Consider the following 12595-nt stretch of genomic DNA (forward strand, 5'->3'; position numbering starts at 1 on the left):
TGTAAACCTTTTTCCAACAAAGAAAAAGAGGTTGTTTCTGCACAGAAAAGCGAAACCACGCCATGCCACGCAATTTAGATTTTCCTCGTCTGTTTGGATAACTGGAACAATCTTAGTTGGTGGGAGGAGAGCTGTCACATAAGTGTGTGAGAGGAGCCTGTCATATTGGCAGAGGTGGTTGCGGTGGAGAAACGTGTCCTTACGGTTTTATTTATTCATTTGAACAAATCCTTGGCTGTCTTTTGCCAAATGAGAGATGTGTTTTTCATCTTAGGGTTGGGGTATGAGGAGATAGCATATTCTTTATCTCTTCCTCTGCACTTTATGCTCACAAAAATGCCTCACCAGGTGGTGGACTCTCTCCATCTTTGGAGGTCTTTAAACAGAGGTTGGATGGACTGCTTTCAGGAGTGCTTTAGTTGTGTATTCCTGCAAGTTATGGGGTTGGACTAGTGGACCCTGTGGTCCCTTCCAGCTCTTAAGATTCATCGAGGACAGCCTCCGTTTAGTCATTTTGGCTTCTAGAGAGAGTTCAGACCTGATTTCTTCTAAGACCCGTTCATTTGTTGTTTTTAGCAGTCCATGACATCCATCGAACTGTCTTCCAGCACAGCGTTTCAAATGAGTTTATCTTCTTCTTTTTAGCTTTCTTCACTTTCTTCACAACTTTCACATCCGATAATGTATTACTTTTAAACACTGCCATAGGATTAAAAGTCAAAAGTTTTACCTAAAAAATAAATAAATGGCTAGGGCATGGGAGGGGAGATATGTGCATGCAAATGAAAGTACACAAATAGGATGCTGCTGTATTTCAGATGGTATATCCATCACTGAAACTATCCAGCTATTCCCAGGGAAGCTCTCTTTTGCTGCCAAGGGGCTCAAATCCCACTTGGAGGAAGGAATTTAGTAGGAGGGAACAGGGGAAAGAAATGCATATTGGACATCTCGGTCCGACACTAGTATCTCTGTTTAACTCTTTCCTTCTCTCGTCAGCCAGGATCCAGCATCGCTCTCCCGCTTCACCATCACAGACCTGCTCCCCGATCTCCAGCACATCCTCTTCTGGATGTCCAATTCCATCGAAATCCTTTACTTTGTCCAGCAGAAATCCCCAGTTTATATCCAAAACATGGAAGAAGAGCTGGATATCAAAGGTAAGTAAAGCATGCAAAAAGAGCAACAAAAAACATACAGACCCTCCCTTCCAAAATGCAGGGAACAGTCCTTCATCTCCGGATGCCCTTGGGAGGAGAACTAATCCCCTTTCCTCAAAGTTCCCAGAACAAAGAAAGAAGCAAATACTGTTGGTGGAAGCCTGTCCAAATCTCCAACCATGCAGTCTCATGTCATCTTCTATCTCTATCCCTTTACCTCTCCTTCCCAGACCCTTCTCTATGGTCCCATTTGGGGGAAAGTGGAGAAGACCAAGCTGAGCTTTTCTGGATGCTCTCCATGTCCTTGTCTATCTCTGTTCCCATACTGATAGGACAGCAAGAAGGACAAAGTTGGCTTGCATTGGTTTAGTGTTAAAATATAACTTTTCCAAGCTCTGTTTCTGAGTTGAGCTACAGACTTGCTATTGATTAAGAAGCAATCTTTCATTTATGCTCCAAATCTGGGGATTTCTGCTCATGTTTTTTTTCTCCTTGCTTTAGGTTCCAAGGAGTCCCTCTTTTCCCTGACTATCACTGCCAGTGAGGAAGCCATGACGGTTTTGGAGGAAGTCATCATGTACACTTTTCAGCAGTGTGTCTATTATATATCCAAGGTACATCTTCCACAGCTGATGTGGTCTTGTGTCGAACAAGGCTTTGGTGGTGGTGTTCCTTCAATCCTTTTCCAACTTATGACAATCCTAAGGTGAACCTGTCATGGGGTTTTCTTGGCAAGATTTCTTTAGGTTTGCCATTGCCTTCCCCTGAGGATGAGAGAGAATGATTTGCCCAAGATTACCCAGTAGGTTTCTATGGCCAAGGAGGTATACAAACCCTAGTCTCCCAGAGCCCTAGTCCAATTTGCCATCAAGTTGAATCTTAATAGAGACCTTATGAATGAAAGTACTTGGGCAGCAGAGAGGGTGGTATTTGGATGGCAGAGAGGGTGTTATTTGGATGCCAGAGGGTGGTATTCGGACGGCAGAGAGAGTGGTATTCGGGTGGCAGAGAGGGTGTTATTTGGATGGCAGAGGGTGGTATTCGGACGGCAGAGAGAGTGGTATTCGGGTGGCAGAGAGGGTGGTATTTGGGTGGCAGAGAGGGTGGTATTTGGATGGCAGAGAGAGTGGTATTCAGATGGCAGAGAGGGTGATATTTGGGTGGCAGAGAGGATGGTATTTGGGTGGCAGAAGGTGGTATTTGGACTGCAGAGAGGGTGGTATTTGGGTGGCAGAGGGGGAAGTAGTCTGGGGGCAGAGACAAACGACTCTCTCGACTTCGCAAGTACTTTGTTGCTTTAATATGTCGATGCTTGTGATGAGGATTTATATCAATACATTTTGCCTGACTCCTTGCATGTAGCAAGCTAGCACATCAGGAGAACGGCTGTGTGTTTTCTACCTTCAGGGAGTTGGAAAAGTTTGAGCAATATGATCTTTGTCTGAAGTGGCACAGTCTAGGATTCCGGCAGCTCCTTTTAGGGAATATTTAGAATAGCTGGGACCAAATAGATTGCCCCACCGCTGCCAGTGAAGACAGAGGCTGGTGGAGCTGAAGAAGACAAATGACTGCGTCGCCAGGCTTGAACCCGATTGCACAGATGGTTGCACCATGCAAGAGAAAGCAAGTCCCCATCGCTGCAGCTCTGTGCATCCTGCACTGCACCAGCGGCAAGCCAAGCGTGGCCGTGGCAACTGCCGCACGGATGTCAGAGACGGAGGCGGGAGGGAGAAAATTCCTAGCAACCCACAGCCTTTTTCAGGAATGTGGCAAACAAAGCGATCGGGGTGTTGTTGCTGCTCTCGCTGTTTGCACACAACAGTTTCAAAAGCAATATAAGAAATGAGCATTAGGAACACGATGCAGGTGAAACCTGAGGCGTTTCATTTACAGGCAATTTGAGTCACTTTGGCAGAGAAGGGAATTGCAGAATCTGCAATGTTTTCTGTGCTGTTTTGGAGATGAAGGAGTTTGTTGTGACACAGATTTATGTGGGAGGCATAGCTAGCAATGCAAGGAGGCAAAACGGTTCCCTTGCAAGCCTCAACTTGTCCTCTTGTTGCTCTTAGACCCTCCTGGCAACACACCAGAGGAGGGACTGGCCAAGAAACCTCTTCACACAAGCCTCTCCTAGCCTTGACCAGGACATGATGAGGCCGGGGTAGTTCTCTGCCTGGATAATATATGACAATTGTTGTTGTTGCGCACCGTCGAGTCATTTCCAGCTTATGATGACTCTAAGGTGACCTTATCACAGGGGTTTCTTGACAGGTTTCTTCAGAGGCAGTTTGCCATTACCATCCTCTGGGGCTGAGAGAGTGTGACTTGCCCAGGGTCACCCAGTCGGCTTCTGTGATTGAGTAGGGAATCCAACCCTGGTCTCCAGTCATCGTCCAGTCTTCAAATCATTGCACCACACTGACAATTAGTTTAGGACAACAGCTTGAAAAGCTACATTTAAGAAGTAATTTGCTTCCGGTGGCCAAAATCCAGCACCAAGAGACATACCTCCCACAACTGTCCCACTTTGTCAGGAATAATATTGATTAATCCTTTGCTGTCCTGCTTTTTCAGCTGCTTTTAGAATTATCCTGTTTCTCTTTCCTTTGCCCATCTTCCCTTTGGTCCTCAGCTTCCTTCCGTTGCTGCAAATGGAGTTCAGAGTACAAAAGTAGTTTGCACTCAGCTCAGCAAAAGGGTTAAGAGGTGGAATTTTGCCCTTCCCAGGAAGCTCATGCAAAAGCAAACTGCTGCAGTTTCTCCTGGCTTGTGTATGTTCTTTCTCATTCATAACTTTGGCCATCTTGACCGCAGTCTCATGTTGCTTGACCACATGCATGTCCCAATTTCCATCTGTGAAATATTGAAGGGTGTGGATACCTATGCACCTTGATGCAACCCTCCCAAAAGGACACCACTCCTGCAGTCCCCTAAGATAGCCTTTTCCGTGTCAGCGGAGAGCAGATGGAGCAGCAGAGATGGATCCAGCTACTTTCCAGGGACAGGCATCTACAGGGATTTCTATAGGAGTCCTCAGGAGATCCCTGAGGATGATGTTATTGCTGTGTATCCATCAAAAGGAAAATACTGGGCTGGGTTCCTGCTTATCCAGAGGGATAGCAGCCATGGACCCTGGCACAGGGGGGCAGGGGACTTGAAGTACTCCTAAATCTCAGCTGGAGAGTCTGAGCACCCATGAAATGATCAGGCACCAGGATGACTAAAGTGTCCAGTTTTTAGGTATTTTGCCAGAAACCTCCTATTTTTGAAACTCATTGGGTCAATGAAAAATTAGGAGATGCAAGTTGGAGGCTGTGCAATCCATCTTCAACATGAAATGTGTGCTGGCTATTCCATCCAGCTTTCACCGTTATTCATAGGGCAGCATTTTGTGCCTGGGAAATGCCCGAAATAATTTCCTCCTCCAGAAGCAGAATGGCAAGAGCTCCGTCGAGGGACCTTGTGTCGCTTCAGGGCAATAGACCATATTTTTAAGACTCCACAGTGGTCTTCCGGAGGATTTAAGATGGCCTCAGGGCATTTCTGGAAGAGCACTTTGAGGGTCTAAGAATAGAAAATGGGGAGAAGGCAGGGGGAACATATTGTCCCTGGCAAAGGAGGAATGGCTGGCCAGCTCATTCTTCCACCAAACCAATCTCCAGGTTGGTGAGTCAGGTTGATGAGTCAGACATAAGGATAATTCATCGTTCGATGGCCGTGGATACTTTTGGTGTGGATCCGTATGTTTAGGTGTCGATCTGGGGAAGATGAAAGATGAAAAACTATCAGCATCTCCTCTATGTGTGCGCAAGAGAGAGAGAGAGAGAGAGAGAGAGAGATTTTCATTACATTACCCATGTAGGAAAATTAAGCTTCATGCTACATCCATGGCAAATACTTGCTTTAATTTCTAGTGCTAGTCCTCAACCTTTGCTCCTCCAGATATTTAGGCCTCCCAGGAATTCAAATCCCTGCCCATTAGCAATGTTTCCTTGGGCTTCTGGGACCTGAAGTCCAAAACATCTGGAGAACTTCTTGACCATAAGAGCTGTTCGATAGAGAAATGGACTGCCTTGGAGGGTGGTGGTTTTTTCCTTTCTTGAAGGTCTTTAAATAGAGGTTGGATGAGCATCTTTCAGAAGTGCTTTAGTTGTGGATTGCATGACATGGGGTTGGACTAGGTGGCCTAGAATCTGCAAGGACCAAAGTTTAAGAACCCCTGATCTAGACCAAATTCATCTGGATGAAGTATAGATAGTCTACTCCTGGTTGTTGTCTTTGGTGGCCTGGCAGAGCAAGGAAGGATGCTTGGCTTGTGGTCTTACGCACCATGCAATATATAGTGGACCCTTGGTATCCACTGGGAATTGGCTCCATGATCCGCCATGGATACCAAAATCCATGGATGCTCAAATCCCATGAAATACAGTGGTGTAGTGAAATGGTGTCCCTTATCTAAAATGGCAACATCCAGGTTTGATTTGGGAAGTGTGTGTGTGTGTGTGTGTGTGTGTGTGTGTGTGTGTGTATAATATTTTCAAGGCATAGATGGTTGAATCAATGGATAAGGATTTTGTGGATATGGCGGACCAACTGTACACTTCCTCTTTCCCATCTTTGTGTCTAGTGGAGTGATGAAAATGTTTGCAAATTTTGTTTTTGTAGTCCAGAGTCTGTCGTTTTACCATTTTTCTCTTCACTGGGAGGAAGGCATTGAAAACTCAATTTTTGGATATATATTTATATCTCCAACAGAGGCTGCAGTGTGCCAGTGGAAAGAAAGAGTGCTTGTGTCTGAAGGGTGGAGGCCTTTTTCCATCAGCCGAAAGAGCTATAACAGGCGCAATGACTCTGCCTCTTTGCCCAAAGCCTTTTGCCAGATCTGGGAATGTGGAGGGGACTCAAGCCACTTCTCTTGAGCAGCTGCTTGTTTTGTTTCTTCTCTCAGCTCTTTCATATTTTCTCTCCTACTGCCTACCCCTCTCTTCTGTGTGAAAAACTAACTCCAGCTAGATGGTTTCTGGTTTATGGCTCTGGTTTCTGGTTCCAGCCCTTGGAAAGGAATCTATTTGGACTACAGCCCCAGAACCCAAATTCTGGGAGTTGTAGTCCTTCCAAAGAAGGGACACTTTTTGACCGTCTCCTTGGGATGCAGACAGAAGTGCTATGAGGGCATGCAGAGAGGTGCGGAAAAAGCCGCTTCATTTCGGCTTTCTTTTCTCATGCGATAAGGCCTCAAGTCAATGATGCATCTAAAGAATTAGACTGAAGCCTACGAAAGCTCATGCTGTCAACATCTTTCTTTCAGTGAGTCTCAAAGGTGCTACAAGATCTCCCTACATACTAATTCTACAGACTAACATGGTTATATCTTTGCATATGTATTACATATTCTCTCCAAATGCAACTGAGGAAGTAGACAGAAGTTTACAAAAACGCAGGCTGCCAACTTCTTCCAGTTAGTCTCAAAGGTGCCACAAGATCTGTCTACATACTAACATGGCTATGTTTTTGAACTGCTCTAATAAAATGGATGAGGATTTGCATACTTATTGGACATGCAGGAAGGACACACATGTGATTGGAAATAAGTGAACCTTGTTTCTCCATCTTCCTCTCTTTCTCTCCTTTCCTCCATATCCAGTCTCTGTATGTCTCTCTGCCTCCTCTGTTGGAGTGCAACCCGTTCCAAAGCGAAGGGCGAGATGGCTGGCTCTCGTCTCCTCCGTTGCCCGAGGAAATCCGTAAAGTGGTGCTCATCTACCAGGCCATCTTGGACCTCCTCCACCAGTACGAGGTTCATGTGGAAATTGCCTCCCAGATGTTCGCCTATCTGTTCTTCTTCTCCAACACCTTGCTCTTCAACCAGCTCATGGAGAGAGGTGAGTTGTCCATCCTTGGCCAGACATCCAGAAACTTTGCCATTGCCTTCCTTGAGGCTGAGACAGTGTGACTTTCTCAAGGTGGGTTTCCATGGCCAAGTGAGCTAGTTCTATAGATAACTGCATTATTTGCAATTGATTGCTTCCGACTTCTGCCACTTCTGTAAGATGTTAAGGTAATTCCTCCGTGTTGTTGCTCCTCTCTTCTCCAGGTTCCTCTCTGGGGTGCTTCCACTGGTCCAAAGGAGTCCGGGTGAGGGCCACCCTGCGGCTTCTCCTGGAATGGATCCAGAGTGTGGGTTTTAAGCAACTAGCAGACCAGTTCTTTGGCAAGCTGTCCAGCGTGGCAAGCCTGTTGGCCATGCCAAATTCCCAGCTGGTGCAGGTGAGGGCTGGGCATTTGTTGGAGCTTCTCCAAGTAACACTCCATGCAAGTAAGGCTGAGGGGTGACATTTACAGAGGTAGCCGCCATCTTGTGGTGGTAATGTTGAGGCTGCCATCATGAGCAAAACCTGTGATCGGAGATCTGAAGGAAGAGGTGCATCACTCACTCTTTTAGGGGCCAGGTAAAATGGCATCTTGCCCTTGAGGGTTTGGTGCTTTGATCCCTGTAACCCATTCACACCACATTATTATAACACTGTTATTCCATTTTAACTTCCATGGCAATATCCTATGGAATCCTGAGGCTTTTAGTCTAATGAAGCCCAAGAGCTCTCTGGCTGACAATTTTAAATGTAATTGGCTAACACCTGTAAACAGCTTAGAGATTGCACAGTTCACTATGAAGTGGTATAGAAATGTAAAGCGATATTGCGAAGTGCTGTTGTAACTTCTGATGAACAGGACAGAAGCCAGTATTTGTGTCTGTCTTAAATAGATAAAGTCACTTTGTCTTGCTTCACTCAGATGACTTGGTCCATGTTGAGAACAGAATTCCCAGCTCTGAACCCCGCGCAACTGAATCATATCCTTACCCAATATCAGACTTCATCTGATGTGGGGTGCGTTCCTGTCTGGCAACCTAGCAAGGACGATAGCGTTTCTGCGTTCAGGACAGGTAAGGCCCAGAACTGTTTACCCATCTAGTTTACCTAGGAACAAGGCGACCAATGTCCTGACTGCAAAGGAGAGCAAGGCACCACAAAATGTTGGGCCTTCGAGAAAAAAAGAGGATATGACCAAAGTAACATCTAAAACACTCCTAGAAACATATAGTCCGGCTTCTTAGTCATGCTCGAAACGGAGGGTACTTTGGAATTCCTACTGGACAGAATGCTGAAATGTAGGACATGTTTGGAGAAAGGAGGATGCCTGGTTACCCTGCCTGAAAAATCCCGACTTCGGTATTTGGATATATCTTTACACTTGAATTGGACTTTAGAGGAGTCCTTTAGAATGGGGTGGGGTGACTATATGAAATCTGGGATAGTATGATGGACACGACTATCTTGAGAAGCTTAGAAGAGTGGATTGGGATTTTGGGAGGGCCAGATTCAGCTCCAGGGTCTGAGATTCCCCACTCCTATTCTCAGCCTCCCAATGATGAATAAATGCACTTGATCACTACAAAACGCTCCTTGATTTTCAAAAGAGGAAGACAGGTGAACAGGGAAGAGAAAGGAACAGAATAGCTGGCCAGCTGAAATCCTGAACTCCATGCGACAACCGTTTTCTGCAGATCCCACTTGTATTTTTGTGCTTTGTAGGGCGACATTATTTTGTAACAGCCAGATAGTCCTTCTGGGGCCTTGCTGGACAATTCGCTAGATTATTCCCCCCTCCCTCCTAGAATACGTTTTGAAAAATGCGAGGCCTTTAGGGGCAAATTGTAACCATAAAAGCACATGATGTATGAAATTCCCCACCAATGCCACACTGGGGAAACAGCAACCGCTACAGTCATCTGCATTAAGCATAGCTGCATTACAAATGTTGGTTGTTCCCCTTGGAGCTCTTAGGGCAGTGGGGAAGAAAGAGTGGAAATGCAAGGCTTGAGAGGCCACTAAAATATCATTCTTAGAGCAAATGTGTCTCCTGCCAGTAAAAGCATGCATTTTAATAAACATTTCCAAAGAATTTTAATTCTTTTCTGGGGTGGGTGGGTTAAATGCTCCAATCCTGTCCATGCACACACAAAGAAAAGAAAACACACTTGCACAATAATTGTGAAGCCAATTTAGGTTTATGTCCATGATGGAAAATGTAGTCTGGAAACCAAGCCTTAGAAAAATTGGGTCCCAAACTTTGCTATAGTTACCCATCCTTAATTTTAAATCAGGGCTGATCCCTGTCCACAGACAAAGAAGACCCTCAAGTGGTGTGTATGTATGTGTATGTATATGTATATATATCTATCTATCCCAGTCCCTGCCTGCAGGCTTGTGATCTAAAAATTAAAAAAGACGAAAGGAATGGGGAGGAAAAGATGAAAGGAAAGGATGCATATTTTCAGCATGTCTGGTGAAATGGTCCTCCTTTTTCACCAATTATTTTTCTGCTGCAAGCAGCTGGTTTTGTTGTGAACCATCTCAGCTGCAACACAAAGCCTTTTGGAGTTAGCCAGGTCCTCCCTGTACAACAAAGACCACTTGGCTTCCCAGAAGACCCATCCCTGACGGAAATGAAAAAAGCAGTGATAATAGATCAACACAAAGGGCAGCATTTTTGCACTTCCCTTGGGGAGCTTGGCTATGGGGACTGGGAGCAAAGGTTGTGGCTGGTCCCTGAGTAGTCAGCTCAGTGAAGGTTGAACCAAAGTTCTTCTTCTCCTGCCTCCTGCAGATGACATCCTGGAGTCATTCGACAACCACCCTCCTATCATGCTGCCCAGCGGAGGATTCAAAGTGGACCTAGAGGTGGACAACCTGGATGACAATATTTACCGGCACCTCCTCTACATCCGTCATTTCCTTTGGAGCCTGCACAGCAAAAGTCCCCATCCCATGGACTCTCCAGAAGCAGAGACCCCAAAGGTAACATGAGTCACCGTCATGAGATCTTACCCATCCTTACCCTTTGTGGCTCCATGAGCATACCCCCAAATTGCTTTCCTCCAGAAGGGATTTTGGGAGTTGCAATCCAGCAAACGACAAGCTCTGGTAGTGCTGCTGAGAAGGTCCTGTCCCCAAAGGATACTGTCTTGAAGGAGGGATGTTCTAAAGAACACCTTAACAGTCACATAGCTATATGGCTGTCCAGTACCTGATGATACCCAAGTCCCAAGGTATAAAGCAGAGGAGTAGGGAATATGGGCCTGGGGACACACACAGCCCTCAAGGCTGTTTTGGTGGCCCCTGATTCCCTTTATTTGGCGAGGATGGAATTGGTGAATTGCTTCTCATGCAAACCTCCAGAGCAGTGATGGAAGGCTTCAGGGGCCAAACAAATGGGGCCAAGGTGACCTATGTATCCCATGGGCCACATTCTGCTCCTCAATTTCAGCATCTTGAATATCCAAGTGCTGATGATACCGATTTCTGTGCCAAGGTCGGCCAAGACACACCTTGAGTAATGTCTGCCCTGCAGAGATCTCAGAAACCAGAGGAATGGCTTCTGACGGGTTGCTCCTCCCAGATGGGAGGCAAGATAAATTCTGCCAACCGGTGGGACAAATTACGCAAACCACACCAAATTGGCTTAATTGGCATAATTCATCCAGGTTGTCGCCCTTGGCTTTCCTTCCTGGAGCTTGCAAGTGACCTGGCAGCAGACGTTTGCACTAAAGAGCTTTAAGGAACCATGCATATGGCCTTTCCTTTCCAGTCCTTTGCAGAGCTCCTTTTCTTTCTCTGACATCCTGTGATGGCAGTTTGTGTTGTGGCCCATGCTTCAAACGCCAAGGCAGGACACTGCTTGCTTTTCCATCTCATAATTTGCAGCCCTCCTTGGCCTTCTCAAAAAGCCTCCCTGGTCCAGTGTTTTGCATGGGAGAACATAGAAAGCCACTGTAAAGGATTAGCAGCCTCCTAATCCCCTCACCTCAGGGTCTGGAAAGGAGAGCTGCTGCCAATCTCCTTAGCAGGGTTACGATGGTAAGAAGAGGCCGGGGAGAGGCAGTTCAAGAAGAAGCACTGACAGTCTACAGTGTGGTTCGGCACAGGGATGGGGAGCATGGGGCTATATTGTTGGACTGCATCTCCCAGCATCCCTTACCATTGGCTGGGGTGGCTAGGGCCAGAATCCTATGGTGGTTTTACATTAGCATAACTGGGGATTGCACCATTGGATCTACTTTCGACAACATTCGTAAGGAGGCATCTACTATCTTGTTATGTAAGAGATTTGCTTGACCATGCAATTGCTGGTGGGTGGCATCTGGGCACAGTTCCACACCCTGGACCCAGACAGCCATTGGTGTGTGTGTGTGTGTGTGTGTGTGTGTGTGTGTGTGTGTACAGCTCCCACATGCCTTCTGCTGGGCTGGCCACTTCCACTCTCCTTCTCCAGCAGCCCAAGATCTATGTAAGTGGAACAGGGTTTAATACACGAACCTAGTTTTCCAAAGCTCTGCTGCTATCCAGACCACACTGAACTCAGTTACAGACCACAAAGTCTCAAAGCTATCATCATCATCATTCTGGGAGAGTAGCTCCCAAATTCTTTTGCAGATCTAAATCCATCACAGCCTTGTTGTGGGAAGGCTGTGGCAAAATCATTGCTGGGGGAGAATTCAGCTACCCCTGTTGAAAGGGATAAAATGTTCCTCTGAAAGAAGGAAATGTGACCATGGCCAGAGCCTGGAACATGAGAGTGTGACCCTGTTCTTATGCTTTTCCCCTAAAGACTGAAGCAATCAGCTGCCAAACCAGCCCACAAGTGGACTCGGAAACGACAACTACTGGGCTGTCCGTGGTCACAAGCTCCTTTGGCCGGGTGAACCGCAGGCGGCCTATTAGCTACGCAGAGCCAAGGATGGAAGGTGTCCAGAATGTCAATGGATCCACCCGGGAATATGACGCCTCCGAGATGCAACTTCCAGAGGCCTTACAGCAGCTCCACTTGGAGGGGCCACAGGGCAAGAGCAATGCCAAGGTTGTCATGGGATCACCAGACCCTTCATGCTTGCTAACCCCACCGAACACACCTCTGACGTTTGACTCCACAAGTCCCGAACTGACCCCAGAGACCAACCTGGGAAAAAGCGTGATGGACCCTCGGAGGAACGGATTCAGTGGTGGCAAGACTACAACCCCTGAAGGTAAGAAGTGGAGTCAGTACTGGGATGGACAATTAGATCTTTAAATTGAGGAGAACACTAAAAGGAAAGTTTGGTTTCTGCTCAATGGATTGGCCAAAGTATCTTAGCTGGAGGTTGTTCTGCAGTGTTCCTGGTTGGGCAACATGGCACTGCCAAAAGAGACAGGAGAAAACACTAGAGAGGGCATGTAGCTTCACTTCTGAAACCCATACTTTGCTTACTCCAAACCCAATGGTATTTCTACATTACTTGCCCTCAGCAAGTGAACTGGCCCATAGGTTAATACACTGGGCAGGGCTAGGGAACCTCTGGACCTCCAGATGTTGCTGAACTGCAACTTCCATCACTCTTC

General features: G+C 46.5%; 1 protein-coding gene across 3 annotated transcripts in view; it reads left to right on the plus strand.

The window, feature by feature from the left end:
- Positions 1–12595, plus strand: part of RADIL (Rap associating with DIL domain) — a 52121-nt gene that overhangs the window by 33364 nt on the left and 6162 nt on the right. For all 3 annotated transcript variants that reach the window (XM_089476989.1, XM_089476992.1, XM_089476991.1), the window contains exons 6-12: positions 1000–1160; positions 1662–1774; positions 6805–7042; positions 7255–7427; positions 7953–8103; positions 9828–10018; positions 11829–12243. In XM_089476989.1, coding sequence (XP_089333115.1) covers positions 1000–1160; positions 1662–1774; positions 6805–7042; positions 7255–7427; positions 7953–8103; positions 9828–10018; positions 11829–12243 — 1442 coding nt within the window. The remainder of the gene's footprint in view (positions 1–999; positions 1161–1661; positions 1775–6804; positions 7043–7254; positions 7428–7952; positions 8104–9827; positions 10019–11828; positions 12244–12595) is intronic.

Source organism: Sceloporus occidentalis, unplaced genomic scaffold, assembly GCF_023333645.1.
Source record: "Sceloporus occidentalis isolate IW3139 unplaced genomic scaffold, rSceOcc1.0.p SCAF_10, whole genome shotgun sequence".
Lineage (NCBI taxonomy): Eukaryota > Metazoa > Chordata > Lepidosauria > Squamata > Phrynosomatidae > Sceloporus > Sceloporus occidentalis.